General features: G+C 49.4%; 4 protein-coding genes and 1 long non-coding RNA gene across 9 annotated transcripts; 2 read left to right on the plus strand and 3 right to left on the minus strand.

Annotated features, from left to right (window-relative positions):
* Window positions 1-375: 375 nt before the first annotated feature.
* LOC120834616 (uncharacterized) lies at window positions 376-1,700 on the minus strand. Its single transcript, XR_005714482.2, has 2 exons — window positions 973-1,700; window positions 376-720 (listed from the first exon to the last, which is right to left on the minus strand). It is a non-coding gene; the product is annotated as an uncharacterized LOC120834616 (long non-coding RNA).
* On the plus strand, window positions 810-8,914 carry LOC120834612 (casein kinase II subunit alpha). The gene is made up of 13 exons (XM_040202687.2): window positions 810-1,186; window positions 2,425-2,754; window positions 2,859-2,970; window positions 3,064-3,165; window positions 4,070-4,120; window positions 4,299-4,358; window positions 4,905-4,988; window positions 5,508-5,618; window positions 6,627-6,728; window positions 6,858-6,958; window positions 7,127-7,275; window positions 7,368-7,457; window positions 7,643-8,914. Exons 2-13 carry the CDS (start codon window positions 2,654-2,656, stop codon window positions 7,753-7,755), a joined length of 1,176 nt encoding a protein of 391 aa, XP_040058621.2. The 5' UTR covers window positions 810-1,186; window positions 2,425-2,653; the 3' UTR covers window positions 7,756-8,914.
* Window positions 8,884-14,957, minus strand: slc2a10 (solute carrier family 2 member 10). Of its 3 annotated transcripts, none has more exons than XM_078092263.1 (6): window positions 13,414-14,957; window positions 12,418-12,492; window positions 10,259-11,520; window positions 9,904-10,026; window positions 9,602-9,737; window positions 8,884-9,515 (listed from the first exon to the last, which is right to left on the minus strand). In XM_078092263.1, the coding sequence occupies exons 3-6, from the start codon at window positions 11,220-11,222 to the stop codon at window positions 9,419-9,421; spliced, it is 1,320 nt and encodes a 439-aa protein (XP_077948389.1). In that variant the 5' UTR covers window positions 11,223-11,520; window positions 12,418-12,492; window positions 13,414-14,957; the 3' UTR covers window positions 8,884-9,418. The 3 variants fall into 3 exon arrangements, with proteins under 3 accessions (XP_077948389.1, XP_040058616.2, XP_040058618.2); XM_040202682.2 differs by having other exon boundaries at window positions 10,259-11,524; window positions 13,414-13,746; XM_040202684.2 differs by lacking the exon at window positions 8,884-9,515 and having other exon boundaries at window positions 9,616-9,737; window positions 9,857-10,026; window positions 10,259-11,524; window positions 13,414-13,745.
* Window positions 14,958-15,101: 144 nt separating this feature from the next.
* On the minus strand, window positions 15,102-16,760 carry mrps33 (mitochondrial ribosomal protein S33). Of its 3 annotated transcripts, XM_078092269.1 has the most exons (4): window positions 16,620-16,760; window positions 16,340-16,512; window positions 15,630-15,849; window positions 15,102-15,461 (listed from the first exon to the last, which is right to left on the minus strand). In XM_078092269.1, exons 3-4 carry the CDS (start codon window positions 15,842-15,844, stop codon window positions 15,356-15,358), a joined length of 321 nt encoding a protein of 106 aa, XP_077948395.1. In that variant the 5' UTR covers window positions 15,845-15,849; window positions 16,340-16,512; window positions 16,620-16,760; the 3' UTR covers window positions 15,102-15,355. The 3 variants fall into 3 exon arrangements, with proteins under 3 accessions (XP_077948395.1, XP_040058625.1, XP_040058626.1); XM_040202691.2 differs by having other exon boundaries at window positions 16,340-16,700; XM_040202692.2 differs by having other exon boundaries at window positions 15,630-15,866; window positions 16,340-16,691.
* Window positions 16,761-16,801: 41 nt separating this feature from the next.
* Window positions 16,802-18,362, plus strand: tp53rk (TP53 regulating kinase). The gene is made up of 2 exons (XM_040202690.2): window positions 16,802-17,245; window positions 17,433-18,362. Exons 1-2 carry the CDS (start codon window positions 16,960-16,962, stop codon window positions 17,912-17,914), a joined length of 768 nt encoding a protein of 255 aa, XP_040058624.2. The 5' UTR covers window positions 16,802-16,959; the 3' UTR covers window positions 17,915-18,362.
* Window positions 18,363-18,857: the final 495 nt, after the last annotated feature.

Raw genomic sequence — 18,857 nt, forward strand, 5'->3', positions numbered from 1 at the left:
GAGAGTCTTTAATGGACCGAAGCAACATGTGTTTCGACGGTTGAAGGAAGGCGGAGAACCCACGCCGGCGGGATCATTTTCTTATAACCTTTGAATTTCTACCTGGAATCTGCTCCTCTTGGCAGGGGTTTCTAGAGTAAATGTTTATTGGATACCGCTGTAGTAACGTTTAAAGAGGTAATTCCTCTAGTTAGCTGTAGAGCGATCACACCACAGATTGGCTATTTCTGAAAATCTCCGGGACATGTATTGTTCTTAAGCGCTCCTTCAGGAATTATCGTTATATGGACGGAATATGGATTTCCACTATTAAGCAACAAATGCTGAAAGGCAGTTTCCTCTCACTACCATGTTGGTTCACGGAGTTCAACAAGGTTCAGTGCTTGGATCGATTTTATTTACCTCATAAATGCTTCCTTTAGGCAATATTATCAGGAAAAACCCTCAGAAAAAAATTGTTATGCAGACAATCAATTGTATCGATAGATCAAGCCTGATGAGACCATGTGTTAAGGACATCAAAACCTGGATGACCTGCAACTTCCCGATGTTAAACTCAGACAAAACAGAGGTTATTTCATTGGGCCCAGAAGGCCTTTGAAGTCACTCGTCTAGTGATACAGTTCCTCTGGATGGAATTTCTCTGGTATCCAGCAGCAACGTAAAGAATCCCGCAGTTCTCTTTGACCAGGATGTGTCCTGTGGGCCGCCCTTTTCCACCTGTGCAATATATTTAAAAGAAGGCACTTCATCAAAGTTATGCAGAAAAAAATTCTTGCATTAGTCACTTCTAGACTAGAATACTGCTTTTCGGTATTATCCAGTTCCTCGAATAGCATTCTCCATTTCATTAGAATGCTGCAGCAATTGTATCAACAAGAACTAAAGAGAAGTGGTCATTTTACTCCTGCACTACTTTCATGCACTGGTTTCCTGTTAAATCAAGAGTCGAATTAAGGTACTTCTCCTCACCTACGAGGCGCTAGCTGGTGGTCGGCAATCGCGCGGCGGTGTGTCCCTCGGCGGCCTCCGTCGCAGCGCTACAGGACGTAGGCGGCGGTGGTCTGCCATATTGCCTCTGATACAGCAGAAATCACACACCGGTGACGGAGGGAGGCGAGGACCGTTGGCTTGACGAAACTCAGCTGACGGGGGAAGCGTTTCCGTCGTGGACTCATTCAAGGGGGTAAATATCTACTCCAGCCTCCCGTCGCAGACGCGGGCTCCCGTTGTCCGGAGTTCTTGAGCTAGCGCTCGCGTTAGCCACGCTACGGGCTAGCGGGCTAGCGGCTCGGGCCCGCCGACAGACGATAAGTTACGAGCACCGACGGCCGCTGGAGCCGGTTGGCCGACGCTAACTCGCGGGCGTCTGCTTCGATGCGAGTCATGGTCCACGTCGAGGTCCACAAGCGCCGTGTCAGGTCCTCTGGTCTTCGCGCGGATATCCACGTTAACGTTACGTCCTTAGCTTAACGGGCGATGACGTTAAAGCGCCCCGCTCGTTGGGTTCTGATCCCGTCGCGGTCGCTTTCTTTTAGACTTCCGTGGGAACTCCGGTGACAGTTGGGATTTGATTAATTCGGTGACGCTCGCCGGCGTTTGGCGGCGCACAACACGGCGGGTTAGTTTTTGGGTCCGACTTGACCCGGACGGGCTGTGACGTAACGAACGCGTGGTCAGTGGTTACCTTAAGATAGCGCGCGACCCCGCGGCATGATGGGAGCCGCGTGGCCGACGACAGACACCACGTCCTGTAGAAAACACTGTTCGTTTTAATGATAGATTGTTGGTCCCCGGTGCATGTTGTGCAATGCAGGTTTAATCTACACAGCACGTCTCACAGGCAGACAAACTGAAGATCTATTCATTGCAGATAAACGTACATGACTGTATTTTTATAAACACAAACGAATAAGTCAACGGACGCCTTGGTGTAGTCCAAAATCCCTCATTTGCCTCCCAGGGCTACCTAAGTCACTTTGACCCATTCACACACTGATGACAGGAGCCACCATGCGCAGTGACACCTGTCCATCAGGTTCACGCCGTAGTCACGGCTGCGGGGGACATTTGGGGTCACGGGTCTTGCCCAGGACGCATCGACGCGCAGACTAGTGGAGCCATTGATCAAAGCGCCGACCCTTAAATCCATGGACGACCTTTCCAATCACCCACGCTTGTCCCTACGAGAAGCGCTCCGACATGCGTGCTCGGGCGCTCGGAGGTAAACAGGCCGGCGGCAGCATCTCATCGCTTGGCAGCAAGTAGTTGGGCGAACGAGTCGGCCACAACTGCCTGAGCGGGGGGGGGACAAAAACAATTTGCTATAATGGCAGGAAAACACTGCAACGTGTGATTTACCAATATTCATCATGAATTCAATTTCTCTAATCCTCAACTTCCTCTCCTCGCCATCTTTTCCAGCTATCCAACTGAGCCCTTGGTGGCCTCTCCCCCCGTCATCAGGCAAAGCCCTCCCCCCCCCCTCCCTCCCCCACTCTCCTTGAACCCCTTGCTCTGTTGGGATCAACCCTCCTCAGCCCTTCCCTTCCCTCTTCTCACTCCCTAACCACCCTGCCGGTCCTCCCAGTACTCCAACCGTGCGCCTCCGTTGCAGTGAGATCTGCCAACCGTCTCTGCCAAGCTGTCGGACATGTCAGGACCCGTGCCGAGCCGGGCCCGAGTGTACACAGAGGTCAACACTCACCGGCCCAGGGAGTACTGGGACTATGAGTCCCACGTGGTGGAGTGGGGGTAAATACATCCGTGGTCCTTACACAACATTTGCAGCATGCTGCTTTAGTCCTCAACCCAGCTGATGATCGGGCACCTTTTTTATTTATTTTCCTCTCTCACAGAAATCAGGATGATTTTCAGTTGGTGCGTAAACTTGGGCGTGGCAAGTACAGCGAAGTCTTTGAGGCGATCAACATCACCAACAATGAGAAGGTGGTGGTGAAGATTCTCAAGGTAAAGCCATGCAGAGACTGGTTCTTGGATCGAGTTAGTGGTTCTGGTCGAATGGTTTAATCCCATCTGATAAAGTCTTCCTCTTCGTTCTAGCCCGTGAAGAAAAAGAAAATTAAGCGTGAGATCAAGATCTTAGAGAACCTGCGTGGAGGCCCTAACATAATCTCCCTCATCGATATCGTGAAAGACCCTGTGGTGCGTATGTCGTATGTTGTGCATGTGACCCTAAAGGGGACCTGTTTAAATCCCAAGGTTTTGTTTTCTCATGACTTCTATTTTGTCAGAACAAGCTTGTGTTGTGCATGTTGAGGTTCTGAGGTTTCTTCACTGTGCCATAGCGCGGGGAGCTCACCACCTGTGCGAGCTTGTCGTTTTCACTTGGGAAGTATGTGTCTGTAAGTACTCTACGTCAGATCCCTGCTGTGGATGCCAGGGCTCACTTTAACAATAGAGCAACAACGCTAGTTGGAATATTAGGATGCAGGATTGCCACAATAATCATCCGTTTTCAGTTTGACAAATATATTGGAATACATGAACCAAAAAAAGTAACCTTTTGTTTGAGGCATTTTAGTTAATGTGACAGACACAAAGAGTGGGCAAATTAGACCGGATCAAAATACGGGCACTACATAATCATCCTGTCTTTGGTAATTCGTGAAGTTTTGCTGACTTCATAAAGTGAAACCACTCTTCTCTCCTCTCAAACTAAATGCATTCAACATCACATGAGCTCTGGCAACTTTAGACGTTAAAGGCTGATTATAGACTAGAGGACCGTCGGTCGATGAGTGGTTGATTAGCTGCAGCTCTAGTTCACACCGTAAGCCACCAGGCACCACTTTGTGGGTCAGCTGACTACTCCAGCGTCTTTCAAACATTTGGTGTCCTCATTCTCGATTGTGGGGAAATCTCACCAACGATGAACGTCTACGTTTCCATCCGGAGACCTGGCCGCCGCGTCGCTTACGGTGTGGCTGCGCGGTTGGTTGGTTTGTTTCGCCTCCATAGCTTCGTGCAGCGGATGGATTGAAGTCGTGGCAGGTATAGTCTGTTGAGGCTGCAGCACATTAAAGACACACACCTTTTGTGTTTTCAGTCCCGGACACCCGCCTTGGTCTTTGAGCATGTCAACAACACCGACTTCAAGGTAGGTCGCTTCTCCTTCACTCTGGAAAAAGTTGTTAGGTGAGGTCATGGAAACCTCCTCTCTCTGCATTCTCGTTGTTTTCTTGTGCTTGTGCGGTTGGTTGTGTGTGTGTGTGGTTGTCTTCTTTTACTGTAGGACGATTCCACACAAAGCCCAATGACAATGCTTTTGTTTCCAGCAACTGTACCAGACCCTGACAGACTACGACATCCGCTTCTACATGTATGAGATCCTCAAGGTGAGTCCTTCTGGGTTCAGCTGTCTGCTGTTTAACCTCTAAGTGTCACGTGGGGGGGGGGGTGAAGCACCCAGTCCTAGACAACACGGTCTGATTTTATTTTCTCTGCCCTTTTGTACTTGCTGTTAAATTTAAAACTCGAGAAAACTCGAAAAGCCAAAAGCCTGTTGGATCACAAACCAACCACCAGCTAACGACGAACACGTTTAAAAGTCCCCCTCACGGTTCAGCACGCATGCAAACTGCCAATGAATGATGTTTAATGTTAACCATGACGATGTGGAATTCAGCTTCCCTGCTGTGAATCGACAGGAGAAGAACGAGCGACATCATGACGCGTTCAGTCGGAGTTCACCATGCGGCCACATGGAAACTAGTCAAACTGTTTCATTGAGAAATATAAATAAATCCAGTTCTTTTGAAGGACATGTCTTCACATTAATCCCAAGATTCAATGAAGATACAGGACCATCTCTACTCCACACGCCACGCTTCCCCCTTTAGCAAACCGTGTGACCGATGGATGACCGAGTTGTGTGTCCGTAGGCGCTGGACTACTGCCACAGCATGGGGATAATGCATCGAGATGTGAAGCCACACAACGTGATGATTGATCACGAGCACCGCAAGGTGAGCGATTCAAGGCTGCCGTCACAGACGACTCCTGCGCCATTACAGCGTGTTTCCTAACCCGGGTGCACCAGCTACGATTGGCCTCAGCAGGACTCGTTCTGTGTCAAATCTGATGAATCTATGATGGTATACTTGTCTAATTAGAACGTGGGGGATAATTCACTGGTGTTGCCATTGTTTTCCCGCGCTAGTAAAGGCATTGCTTACTTTTAGAATTAAAAGTATTTAGCACCCATGGTCAGAAGTTACATCATATAGTTTTATTGCAGCGTTGGCAAAAACTGTCCGAGTTAGCAAACCGTGCCGTTATCATATTAAGTGCCCTTTGTAAGAGGCACCAACGGCGTATTGTTTTCAGTCACACTTACTGAGGTTGAGAGTAGAAGCATTCGGCCGAGTAGCAAACCAGTGGAATCCCTTTCCACCGTTGTCTTGGACTCGGACTCGTCGTCTTTGGTTTGTGCGCCGTTGCCGGTTTGTGGCTGCTGAGCGAGCGCTTGCTTTGTGCGCCTGCAGCTGCGTCTCATTGACTGGGGTCTGGCCGAGTTCTACCACCCGGGGCAGGAGTACAACGTCCGAGTCGCCTCCCGCTACTTCAAAGGACCCGAGCTGCTGGTGGACTATCAGGTACGTCTGTGGGCGGCTTTGCTTAAATTTCCCCTAACCCTCCCCAACGGGGCCTCTGGGAGGAACTCACTCCACTTTGCATTGAACTTGATGTTCTGAGACACTTTTACGAACAAAGGATGACATCACGTTATATGTCTCTTCCCATCGTGCGGCGTCGTCGCCTCTTATTGGTTAAAACGTGCTGCTGTCTGATTTACTATAACGGTCCATTTTGTAGTTCTAACGAAGTAGCTTCTTTTAAAAGGAGGTTTTGTGCAACTTGGTTCCTGGTACGGCCTCCAGTTTACTGAGGGGCCCTTTTCTAAGACTTCTTCCCTAGTGAGGTAATAAAAACTACTTGGAGCCTCTCTGCTGTGATACAAATGCACATTGTCATTAGGGTCGCTCCTCCTTCTTGTTGAGATCCTTCTAAGCATCATAATTCAGACATTCTTTGATGCCGACTGTGTTCATAATAAACTCATGCACTTGTAGTGTAAATAAACACCTTTAATATCATGTTTTATAATCATGCATTTCTACAGTACATTTTAATAGCAAGTGTTTACAGTACATTTTAATAGCAAGTGTTTACAGTACATTTTTGCACTTCCACAGGTATCATGATATTTATATCAAAGTCTTAACGTTGGCATCATAACAAGCCCACTCTTGACCTACATTTTTGTATGCATTTTAAAATATTTCCATAAAATACCACTTGTAATGATGAATCATTCCATCTTGAGATCAAAGCAGCCTGCAAAGCCAAACTAAGCCAGAGGCGTCGAGTGGGGGAGTAATGGCCCCTTCACATCTATCAAACTCTGCCTCCATTTTGATCTCAATTACTCAACTCTGTAGTTTCTGACTGCATGTTAACCTGTTGTGACTCGGCCCCACGATGTCCTACACTACGTCATATCAGTGTGAGTGGATCGGATGTTACTTTATCCATCGCCATGATGTACCCTCCCTCGTTTCATGGATTTGCAGCTCATTGAAATGTTGCCGTGTGTGTTGCAGATGTACGATTACAGCCTGGACATGTGGAGCTTGGGCTGCATGTTGGCCAGCATGATCTTCAGGAAGGAGCCCTTCTTCCACGGCCATGACAACTATGACCAGGTAAACTCTTCCTCCCTCTGAAGGCCACGTCGGTACTGCAAAGGACTGGAGCGGGTTCGATGCGGATTCTTATCCGAGAGGTGGACGTTCCCTGTACGAACGCTCTGTTCCTGTCTGCTGTTCCTGCAGTTGGTGAGAATAGCGAAGGTCCTGGGGACTGAAGACCTGTATGACTACATCGACAAGTACAACATTGAGCTGGAGCCGCGCTTCAATGACATTCTGGGAAGGTGAGAGATGATGACCCCCTCTCCCGAATGACATTTTTAACCGCTAAGCAACTTATTTCCTGATCATTTGAATTGTTTTCCGTTGTGTGTCTTCACGTCAGGCGTCCCCGTGTCCACCGTCTTCAGTGTAAATGGAGGTCAGAATGAAGTGTGCTCTTTGGTCTGCAGGCATTCCCGTAAGCGCTGGGAGCGGTTCGTCCACAGCGAGAACCAGCACCTGGTGAGCCCCGAGGCGTTGGACTTCCTGGACAAGCTGCTGCGCTACGACCACCAGGCGCGGCTCACCGCCCGCGAGGCCATGGATCACCCGTACTTCTGTAAGGGCTCGACGGTTGTGACGCTGAGTTCACTTTCTATTGTGCCACTGAGGAAAATTAAGGGCGTCCTCCATTCTCTGTTGTCCCCGCAGTCCCCATCGTGAAGGACCAGTCTCGCGTGGGCGGAGCCACTCTGCCCGGTGGGAACGCCGCCGCCGTCAGCTCAGCCGGCATGGTCACTGGTGAGGGGACGCGCCACACAGCGACTCCATCATAATTCCCGATGTTAATACTTGAAGTGCAGGAGGAGGAGGAGGCGTCATCGTAGTCTGCGTGAACTTATTCCATTTAATGAACGTGTGCACCCCCCCATATGACGATCGAGGGACTGTCTGAAGTTCATCATGACCTGTGTGTCCCCCCTCAGGTATCTCTGCCTTGCCAGCGTCCACTGCCCTGGGCTCTCTGACGGGCTCTCCGGTCCTCTCTGCTGCCACCAACGTCCTGAGCACCCCAGTGCCCGCCGGTGCCCCCCAGTGACGCCCCCCCCCCCCCACAACCCAACCGCCCACCCTGTCCTGCCTCGGGGCGGCTTTTAAAGGGGGCGTGGCTCTGCCCGCCCTCACTACTTTGTCCCCACCGACCTCCCGGCTGAAGGACGCCGACGTCTTAAATAATTTATCCCGCCGCTCCTTTTCTTCCTCGAACTCGTTAACCTGACATCTGAAATGAATGTTCTGTGTAGTTTGGAATATACAGGTACTCCTTTCATCATTTCCCACGGGCCGTAGTGACTACAAAAGTGTGTGTGAGAGAGAGAGCGAGCTATGGTTCTTCTTTCTACTAGTTTGTTTGTGAAGGCAGTGGTCAACAAGTCCGTCAGCAGCAAGTCGTTGGACCGAAGCGGGCTCCTCCTGTAAGGTTTACTACTGCAGCGTTGTCAAAAGCCACCCGATGACACTTAATCAGTCTGCTCACAAGTCGACAGCCTCCCGATGCGTTTGGTGCTCCAGGTGTGTGGACACGATGCCGCTGGAACACTTTCTCTGCCTGGGTAGGTGCGTCTAGCCTTTTTTTTCTAACCAAACCAGATCACCAGTCTTCTTTTTGATACGCGACTCCGTCATGAGCTTTTGTCAAGTGTCCCGGGCTGTCGGACAACTCCAGTGTTGTACTCCTGGCTCTTCAAGGAGCCAGCTGAGGTTCATTCAGGTTCTCAAAGAAATGGTTTCTCAAAATGTGCTGCTGCTCCACTTCCTTGAATTACTTCAAGTGGCTTTTCTTGAATGACTTCAAGACACAACCAAAGTTTACTCAGCCGGTTGGAAGACGAGGCTGACCTAACCTAGTTTTGTTTTGTGGGAGTGACCGTACTGTAACGCAGGCTGCTCGCGTGTGATGAAGACCTGCGGTGAGTCCTCGGGCTCTCTGTCCCTCTGAGGACACCGGGCGTCCCCAGAGGTCAGGTGTTGAATAGCACTTGAAAAGTTTAAGTGTACGTTTTAGTCCCTGCTCTGTCATGCGCAACTTTTTTTTTTTTTTTCAATCTTGCAAAATGCAAATGAATCCAAACATGGATACGTTGACCCGAGAACGGAGCAGTTGCAGTCCCTACATCACTGTATATATTTTTATGTCCTTATGTAGAAGACTAGTATTTGAGAAATATTTGTGTAAATAAACGTGTTTTATTTATCAAGAACGTGTTCTGATTTATGACCCACATTCAAATACACCACATGATACCAATACAGTGAAGACTTTACATGTAATATTCATTGATCCGTCCGTACCGGCTATGACAGTCTGGTTGCTTTAAATATGAATAACAGGACTCCCAATGTCTGCCTGAGAGCTTCAAAACGACGACTAGACCATCAGACAGAACCAAACCGACGGGAGACAGCGGGTTTAGTTTAGGCGTTCGGGCGCTTTGAAATATGGTCCCTCATTCTGGAAATATGTAGTATTAGGATCAAGTTGGGGAACAAGACAGCTGCTCCTACTTACAACCCACCTAACGTGTAAAGGTGCACAGCAGCTTCTGGTGTTGAACCTAAAGCTGAACTAATCCATTCTTAAAAATGGAAAAAACACCTAAAATGTTCACACAAAGCATCAAAGGTAACAGTATATTCCAATAGCCGGTGCCACAGGTGAGCCGAACATCGGTCATGTCCGTACGTATCGTACGTGTAAGCAATCACCCTGACTCGCTGACTTGACAGCGCACTCTCTGGTACTGTGGGGACGGTCCTCTCCAGCTCCCGATGCAGCAGCACTGCTCGCCGTGGTAAAACCTGCAGAACGAGGCCAAAGACACACATGAGGGTCTCGCGCCGCTGCACAGGACGCTGCGTATCACTCAGACAAATACAGGCGGTACTTGTTCAAACGCAGCTCCTCGTCGATCTCCTCCAGAGTCTTCCCTTTGGTCTCTGGTAGCACCAAGTAGAAGAAAAGCCCAGCGGCCACAGCGGTGATGCCGTACAGCAGGAACGTCCCCGACAGGCCGACGGCGTCTGTTGATGGAAAGCACATCCCGGAGTCACTTCACCTTTCTGTTGAAAGCTACAGTTGGTTGTCTTAAAAATATTTACATCCCAACATCTGTAATAAGCCCGTCCAATCGTTACATAACGACACATCTCGCCGTCATCTATCTGCGCGGTCACCGCGGTCACTCGCCGATAAAATCCAGGAAAGTGAATGTGACCAACAGGTTGGCGGCCCAGTTGAAGCAGTTGGTGAATGCGAATGCCCGTCCTCTGATAGCAGCTGGAAATATTTCACTCAGGAGAAGCCAGGTCACTGGTCAAAGATAGAAAATAACATAAAAGTAGTAATACGCTTGACAAGCTCCATGTTGGATGACGTTATTCTTAAAGATGAGAAAGCTGCATTAAGATTATTTGCATGCTATCAAAATCCACATCAATTCAGGCTTATATTCAATATTTACATCTCGTATTATATTTAATGCATCTTGCCACGTTCGGCTATAAAAACACAGAAAGGCCCGCTATGAAAAAAGTATACCAACTTGGTCCAAATCCAACAGAGTATGCACTGACAACAGCCATCATACACAGGAGGATGATCCAGTTCACCACCGAGCCACGGGGGGGCAGAGGAGGTGCCGAAGGATCGCCTGGCTGAATCTGCACAGCCCCATCGAGAACCACACCGTCGCCGTGCGTGTTGTGGTCCAGACGTCTGTGGCTCTGGTGTAAAGGAATGTCCAACGCCGATTGATTGCCAGGAGTTAGAGGATGCAGCGTCGTCCCGTTGACCTCGGAGCCACAAGGCCTCCCGGCATTCATCGCTGAACCTCCACTGAGGAGCCCGATGGTTATCAGGCACAGCGCCATGACGGAGCATCCGCCGATGAGCAGGGGCCTCCGCCCCACCCGGTCCGAGAACACCATGGACAGCAGAGTGACGACCACTTTGACCGAGCCCAAGCCCACGGACGCCAGCACCGCCGAGGCATTGCTCCGAAACCCCACCGCGTGGAAGATGGTGGAGGCGTACAGGAGGACATTCGGCTGGCCGGTGAACTGCTGGAAGAGCACCAGCCCGAGGCCGATGAGGATCCTGGTCCTCATGTTGTCTTTGCGCTGGAAGAGGCACGTGCTGTTGTACTGAACCGCCCTGCTTTCCGCGCGGAGACCGGCTCTGGGGTCACCCGCTTCCACGGTATTCATCGCGCCGCTCTCAGTCTGAAAGCCGTATCTCGGGCTGGAGGTCTCCTCCGTGCTGGACGGGAGGAACCAGATGGCGACCAACTGAATCGTAGTCGGTACTATGGCTAATCCGAACATCCACTTCCAGCCTCCTTCAGAGTCGGACAGGATGTAGTTCATGGCGTAGGCTGCCAGGATGCCCACGGTGATCCCGGCTTCATACGCAGTAACCAGGAGGCCCCTGCGATCCGGGGCGACCATCTCGGACACAAAGATGCAGCAGGACATTGAGGAGATACACATGGCGAAGCCCACCGCCATCCTGCCCACCACCAGTGCCGAGTAGGAGTCGATGAGCAGCACCAGGCTGCCGGTCAGGATCAAGACGTTGCCCAGGAGGATGGAGCTCCTGCGGCCCCGGTGGTCGATGAGCCAGCCGCCCACGATGGAGGCGAGCAGAGCTCCTGCCAACAGAGAGCTGACCAGAGCCTCCTGCTGGACACAGGACAGCCTGAACTCCACCTTGATGAGCAGCAGAGCTCCTGAGATGATGCCCAACTCGTAACCGAAGACCAGGCCGCCCAGAGTGGACACCAGGCTGGCAAAGCGGAGGACGGAGCTACCTAGGGGGAAGGAGAAGAAGGTTTAACATCTACACACACAGTATCTCTAGATTTCTCTTTAATTAGAGTTTCCACCAGAACAAGTGGATCACTTCGCAGAGAGATTCAACAGGCTGAATCTGAATTGCCAAAAGATGCCAAGAGATGAAATACCAATAATGACCACTAGATGTTAACCCCCCAAAAACCAGCATGAAAAAAAATGAATACAATCGGTTCCTCTGCGTCTAGTGGTAGCGAGGACCATCACAATGCTTCAGAGAGCTGTATTTACAGGAACACACTCATTAGATCAGACTGTATGTGCTCCTGTCTGTCCTATATCAGAATGGCCCTTTTATAACACTTCTCTTACAAATAAGTCAAGTTGTTGCAGTGATTTCTAAGCTCACGGTTTATACCACGTACATCCAATCACAGGCTGCTTCATACATTATAGTTTACAGTATGTATTCCATGTGAATTATATTTGTTCCCTCCAACCGGCCTGCAGATGCCTCCCTCATTGACCTGAGAGTCTTTCATGTGCAGAATCCTTTGACAGAAATGCAAATGACAGCTGCTCAACCTCCCTACTGACTGACAATTACACTGAGGTCCATTATATTAGGAATATGACGCTCAAAACGGCTCCGCGCGAGGTCCACGAGTAAAAGCGTTAAAGCGTGCTATTGGATTGGTGGATTACAGTGGAATAGTTTGGTGATTGTCCGTGGCCTTTGGTGGTCTTCGCGTAGCTTCAGCGGTCTCTCGTGTCCACGCGTGTATCACAGATTCACAACGGAGCCCCGAAGTGCGTTTCGTGCCCACGTTACACTTTGCTTCTCTTTACACCCGAGCAGAACTAAACGCGCTGTCCGTACAGAGCTGCATCACGTTGGACCATCACTCACCCATCGCAACTGCTGCTACCTTCACGCGTCAGTCAGGCTGTGCAGGTCTGGGTTCATCTCTTGGCAGGACGTCCTCTGTGAGCAGAAGTTAAAGTTAATATGGTAATGACGACGTTAGGGATAATGTCCAGGCCCAGCAGAGCCTTCCTGGTCGGGCCGCCGGTGGGGTTCTTGTGTCCTGCCTCTCATGGGAAAGACAAGGGAGCCTGTTGCATCCCCGTCTCCATGACAACCCTTTTGTCGATGATTTCATGAAGAGAGTCTACTCTAGATGGGCTCGACGCAAATAGACGTCGGTGTGGCCATCCGCCATCTAGTTCACCCTCAGATCATCATCATCATCATCATCATCACCATCGTCACCTGCAGGGGTGAGGACGAGCTGTGCGACACCAGACAGACATCTGAGCAACTGTAGCCAACACACAGGGACCGGCAGAGGAGCCAAAGCACCGAGGACACACGTTGTTTTTATAGTTTGGGTTTTGTGCTGAATGGACAATAAGCCTTATAGCATCAGAACCGAGCAGATGGTTTAGATCCAGTTCAACCAGGAGGAAAAATACAATTTCCCATTTCAACCAGTGGAGGGTAGTCTATGCATATTTATAACATGTAGAATACAAATACCATGTTCTGAAATGTCAAGTTTAGGACTTTCACCAACTACACTGATGATCAGATACCACTGGCCTTTAAGCTGAAAGACGGGTATTTCGGTTTAAGGAAGCATTATTATCTAAATACTTTAGTATTAAAGGCACGATGCAGCAGCAAAATTAAACCATAAAGACGTTTGTTCAGTGCAACAGTTTAATGTCCACATAGTAGTTTAGTTCCACATAACAACACTTGAGCTTCGGAAAGGAAAGTCTTTATCTCTCAAGTATTTGCTGTCATACTAAAGTTGTCCCTCGAAACGGTTACGGAGCAGTAAGAAGCCTCCAAGGGACATGCAAAGAAAGCGATGTAGCTACACGGAGTAAATGTCCTTACCGGGTCCTCCTGACCCCTGGGAGAGAAGAAGCAGAAGGGTTCCTCGGATCCAGACACCGTTATCCGTCCTCTCCGGCCCGGGCCGAGGCGGTGGTTAAGCGGGACACACGCGGCGGTCAGTCCGCCTCCTCGCTGGGGGAGTCGGGGGCTCCGGGGACATTCGGGGGCTCCGGGGACATTGACTCGGCCGTGCGGTGCTGCGGTGTTTTCCGCTACGGGGCGGACTCCCCGTGCAGCCGGAGGCCCCCCGCGGAGGGACCGGGTCCCTGCAGGAAGTGGGAGCGACGTGGCAGCGGTGTCGGGTTACACGAGGAGACACTTGGTCCTCACGTCTCCGACCGTAGGGTGTAGGAGGGAAGGACACGGAAAGATACATGAGACAACGTGTCAAGGAAATAAACACGAGTCAATAAAATAACGTGAATATGGAAATGAGAACATAAAATGTCCCTTCATTTAGTTAGTATTGAATTAAATATACAGTTTTATTTGAGTACTGTTCTACTTCTTTGTACCGAAACCGAATCGATGGAGAAATGAATTACTTTTATCGAACAGCTGTATTTATGGAGATTCACACTGTAGCACAAAAAATGAACAATGAACAATTATTGGCATCAAATTATACTGAACTTACCGGATACAAGCTGCTGGTAGCCTTCAGTTAAACAAAGAAAACCCCACAATGGTCACTGAAACAACTTGAAACTGACTGAAGCAATAATAAATAAAAATGAACTAATGGAAATCAGGCATTGCTTTTGACTTTTGGTTCAACAGAATCATTTAAAAAAAGAAACTAATGAAAATGGCCTGGACAAAATGCTGGTGCTCCTAGAGAGCAATAATTTGACCACAGGGACGCGTTAGACCGAGGTGTGTCCTCTAATTAGCAGCCCAGGTGTCTTCAAAGTTGTAACGAGTCAGTCTGCCGGTAGGTTGAGAGCAGGCACCGCGCTCTCAGCCAGCCGTCTCAGGAGACCAGAAAGAACTTTGCAGACAAGCATGTTAAAGGTGAAGGTTACACCAAGAGATTAGAGGCAAACTCCACGGCCGAGAAACATCTGTGTCCGGTCGCACCGTCCCTCGCTCGTTTGAGCCCAAGTGGACTTTGAGGAGGACCGAGGACGAATCACAAAAAAAGCAAGACAATTTGCCAAAAGCCAAAACCGGAGCTTTCTGGCAAGTCACGCATTTCCTCCGTAGCATCTAGCCAACAATACAACATGGAGTGGTCCCGTCCAATACAATACTGAATGTTTTGGCTTTTCTCCTACTGCTTCCATGGTCTTAGTCCTCCTCCGCTAACTGAATTGTTTAAATAAAAAAACATCAATCTAAACTCGGCTTTGCTGTTACCCCTCAATTATTTTCCTTATTTTGTTGTGATCAGGGCAAAGGTCATATTACAGATAGCAAACTACCAAGTTCATAGTCAACTTAATATCTAATTAAAACATTTTTACAATTAAAGCTTGAAACATTTGACTTAAGTGGTCAAGTGGTGTAGCTACATCTTTGAAACTGTTTTATGGCTTAGATTCCCAAACAAGAATACATCAGCAGCAGAGTCCGACTACACTAAGGGTACAAATGAAGCAGCAGTAACACCTTATAGTACTCCTGCTAGTAACAGCAATATAAAGTAGTATCAGTACTATCAGTGGTGATAGTAATAACAGGCACTCTAGAGGTACCAGACCATCTTTATTGACATTTTGAATCTTATGTCCATTACGTGTGGTGATGATTATTAGTTTTTGTTTCGGGTCTGTGGTGACACTCTGCGTCTTCTCGTTTCTGCCTCGTCGGGGGGGGGGTCTGGCCACAGTAGACCACCAAGTAGCAACAAGTCCTTCCTGTCCCTCCCTGAGGATCGCATGAAACAGAATGTACACAGTTCCATCCTGTCAGCCTGCATTCGGGAAGAAAAGAAAGCAGCTCATTTCTTCTTGGCCGCTCTCTTTCCTTCTCCTTTCTTCGGTTTCCCTTTTCCTCTCAGTTTCCTCAGACGGCGCATCTCCTCCTTGAAGTCCTCATGCTCGTCTCTGAGGAGGAGGAGCAAACATTTGATCAAACAGACATTCTCCCTTACTTTATAAGTGGGGTATTGTACAGCTCTCACGCTCAATATAAAGATGGATAGATGCTTCACGTTGAAAATCCTTCCAGCAGAACTAAGGGCACAAATGATGAAGCACGCTCAACTTCAGTACCTGAACAGCCCCATGAACCGGAGCTTCTGGGTCATGGAGTAGTAAACCTTGTGCTGCGGGTACCAGTCGAACACCTCCTTCTTCTTGGCCATGGGAGGCTCCTGGAAGAGCTGGACCACCTTCATGGACCTGGAGTCCGTCGGACGCACCACCCCACCGAAGATCTGTGCGCTCAGCCGGGCCATGCGCACCGCGTAGCTGGACAGGCTGGTCATGACCGCTGGGCAGAGGGACGAACTTCAGATTGGTGCCATTAAGTAACAAGACATGATGTTGAGCTGATGAGGTTTCGGTTATTTCTCTTAAAGACCTCATCTCCTTTAATTCGAAAAACACTCTAGAATGTTAGAACCAGGTTTGATTGACCAGAATAACCACTGAGGAGACTCGGCGTGCACTGGCATTAGCCTGCTTCGGTCACGTGATGATGAACCAATATGGAAGGTAACCTGTGTTCGACTGACCGACCAACTGTGCTGCTTGAACGATGGCAGCCACGACATGAACACCTCACGGGATGTAAACATGGCCGTGTGTATGGAATGATGTAACGTTGACGTTATATGAATGCGTACGTTACATATCCACACACACAGTTAGCTAACGCTAACGTTGTATACGTTACATATTTACACACACACACTGTTAGCTAAGGCTAGCGTTAGCATTCAGCGTCCTTAGGTCCCCCGCTGTGTCACCGTGGTTCTCACCTGTAGGCCGAGAGGACGTCCCGTCGCTCTTTGGTGAAACCCGGCGGAAGGGGACGACTACTGGTTACTGACGTTTGTGCGCTCGTTCACCTTCACGCGCGCCATACTGCCATCACAAGCGCTGCTGCGCATGACACGTTCCGTGTCCCTGGTTGGTTAGTTGCCTTCACTTCCTATTCGATAACAAAGTGATGTTTGCCACATTCAATAAATCACACACTTCATAAATAACTCGTTATTTATACATTATACTTTAACTCGTTATTTATACTTTAGTTACCATAGACTTTTCTTGTCATAAAGTCTGTGCTAACTTTAATTATTTAGCGACAGACGGTCAGCCGGAAGTCCGTCGCTCTTAAGAGGTCCGTGAGTTTGACAGGAGTTGCACAAGGTTCCGGCTATCCGTCGGCTGAAGTGCACTCACCGTGGAATATATAACCTGAGAGCGGTGCAGGGCTCTCGGTTTATATAGGAATGTGTCACGCCCTGCACCGTTTCTGCACAGTCATGTATATGCGTATATGTAGCCATGAAAACGATAAGACCTTTCTTTTTCGCTGCGTGTCTCTCTGCAGTTGGTGTGGTTCACTAAGTGGCCGCGAGGTGGCAGCCTGTCGATGCGCAGCAGAGGAAGCAGCGGGGCAGCAGACCGTAGAAGAAGAAAAGCAGCAGCAGTAAACATGTCACAGGAAACAAGCATGGCGCTGCAAGAGTTCCTCAGTCAAGCAGAGCTAGTAAAACAAGGAGCAGAAGCTCGCGTGTACCGGGCACAGTTCCTGGGGAAGCCGACTATCGTGAAACAAAGGTTCCCGAAGCGCTACAGACACCCGCTGCTGGACGAGAAGCTGACCCACCGCAGGACGGTCCAGGAGGTCCGCTCCATTCTGCGCTGCCGCAGAGCGGGTGAGTTCTACCAACGGGCCCGGTCCCGACCAGTCCGGACCCAAATCCATCACGTTGGGCCCGTGGGTGTTTTTTTTGTCTTCCCATGAGAATTGTCAATCTAGAACAATATCATCCTTATCATTTGGAACCAGAAAATGCAGGTTTCTCGTCTCCTCATGACGTCCCCGTACCTTTCTGTCCTCAGGAATCTCGGCCCCTGTGGTCTACTTTGTGGACTACGCTTCCCACTGTATCTTCCTGGAGGAAATTGTGGGTTCCTCGACAGTACGCGACTACATCGCCTCCACTCGGCGGTCTGACGCCAGCGAGGACCTGGGCTGGCTGGCTGAGCGGGTGGGACAGATCCTGGCCAGAATGCACGACGAAGACGTCGTCCACGGGGACCTGACCACCTCCAACATGCTGCTGAGACACGGCCTGGAGGACGGGGAGTCCGAGCTGTTCCTCATAGACTTCGGCCTGAGCTACATCTCCGCCCTGCCGGAGGATAAGGGGGTGGACCTGTACGTGCTGGAGAAGGCCTTCCTGAGCACCCACCCGAGCACAGAGGCTCTGTTCCAGAGGCTGCTGAAGAGCTACGCCGCCGCCTCCAGCAAGTCCTCGGCCGTCTTTAAAAAGCTAGATGAGGTTCGGTTGAGAGGGAGAAAGAGGTCGATGGTGGGATGATGATGATGATGATGATGATCAGTGCTGTATTCAGGGACAAGTCTCCTTGAAAATTTTGAAAAGTTCTTCTTAAGGACATAATAATAAAAAGATGGTCTTTGTAATGATGTTGGTACAGTTTGTTGTGACGTCTACACACGTTTGACGCAGAAAGTCGGTCTCAGTGCTCTTTAGTGAGACATAAGCTTCCTCACATCCTGTATTGCTCATATTTTGATGTAGAAATATGCCTTTTTAAACCTCCAGATTGCAACTGAAACTTTTGTACTTGGAATCCTGCACATAAAATGCAGATAATCACAATGTGGCTCATGTTCTTTAAAGATTTCTTTTTTTTTTATGTGAAAGACACTGAATGAATCAATTTATACATTTATTTCCCAAATATTTGTGTCAACATGAAACAACATTTGTTCCAATAAAAGGCTGGCACACCAGGGTCACTTGGCGGACTGCGTGAACGGTTGTGGCTTTATAGGCGGGGCTGGTGATTAACTGAACTCTGGTGTGGCGGAAACTGAACAAAGACAGGAAGCAGCTTGTGACGGCTAAGAGGTAAGAAAATAAAACATGGTCCAGGAGCGACGGGGAGCCAGTCTGCAGCGTGTCTCACTTCGGGCCTTTCTCACACCACGGCGGCCTCTCCGGCGGGTGGAGTGAGATTCATCTGCGCACGTCCAGAGAGGACGAGAGAGGCCGTCTACGCCTGCCCGGGTTCGTCCCGGCTCCGGGGTACAAAGGTGCCCCGCGTCAAACACGCAAGGTAGCGATGGAGAGAAAGAGACGCCACGTCCCGAGGTGCATGGGGGACATTCCAAACGTGTTTTGCGTTATTTAAAATGTCCTCTGTAACGTGGCAGGTGTTCGAGAGAGTTTGTTTTAGGTCAAATTCGGTAGCCTGTTTATTCACGTCCAAAAGTCCCCACAGAAACCGCTTAATGAG

The sequence above is a fragment of the Gasterosteus aculeatus genome, chromosome 17 (genome assembly GCF_964276395.1).
Source record: "Gasterosteus aculeatus chromosome 17, fGasAcu3.hap1.1, whole genome shotgun sequence".
Classification (NCBI taxonomy): Eukaryota; Metazoa; Chordata; class Actinopteri; order Perciformes; family Gasterosteidae; genus Gasterosteus; species Gasterosteus aculeatus.

Coding starts and splice junctions, on each gene's coding strand:
- LOC120834612 (XM_040202687.2), top strand. CDS start 2,654: ATGTCAGGACCCGTGCCGAGCCGGGCCCGAGTGTACACAGAGGTCAAC. Junction 2,755..2,858: donor TCCCACGTGGTGGAGTGGGG/GTAAATACATCC, acceptor CCTCTCTCACAG/AAATCAGGATGATTTTCAGT. Junction 4,121..4,298: donor TCAACAACACCGACTTCAAG/GTAGGTCGCTTC, acceptor TTTTGTTTCCAG/CAACTGTACCAGACCCTGAC.
- slc2a10 (XM_040202682.2), bottom strand. Junction 10,027..10,258: donor CTCTGTTGGATTTGGACCAA/GTTGGTATACTT, acceptor ATCTTTGACCAG/TGACCTGGCTTCTCCTGAGT. Junction 9,516..9,601: donor GAGGAGCTGCGTTTGAACAA/GTACCGCCTGTA, acceptor CTCGTTCTGCAG/GTTTTACCACGGCGAGCAGT.
- mrps33 (XM_078092269.1), bottom strand. CDS start 15,844: ATGACCAGCCTGTCCAGCTACGCGGTGCGCATGGCCCGGCTGAGCGCA. Junction 15,462..15,629: donor CGGTTCATGGGGCTGTTCAG/GTACTGAAGTTG, acceptor CCTCCTCCTCAG/AGACGAGCATGAGGACTTCA.
- tp53rk (XM_040202690.2), top strand. CDS start 16,960: ATGCGCAGCAGAGGAAGCAGCGGGGCAGCAGACCGTAGAAGAAGAAAA. Junction 17,246..17,432: donor TCTGCGCTGCCGCAGAGCGG/GTGAGTTCTACC, acceptor TTCTGTCCTCAG/GAATCTCGGCCCCTGTGGTC.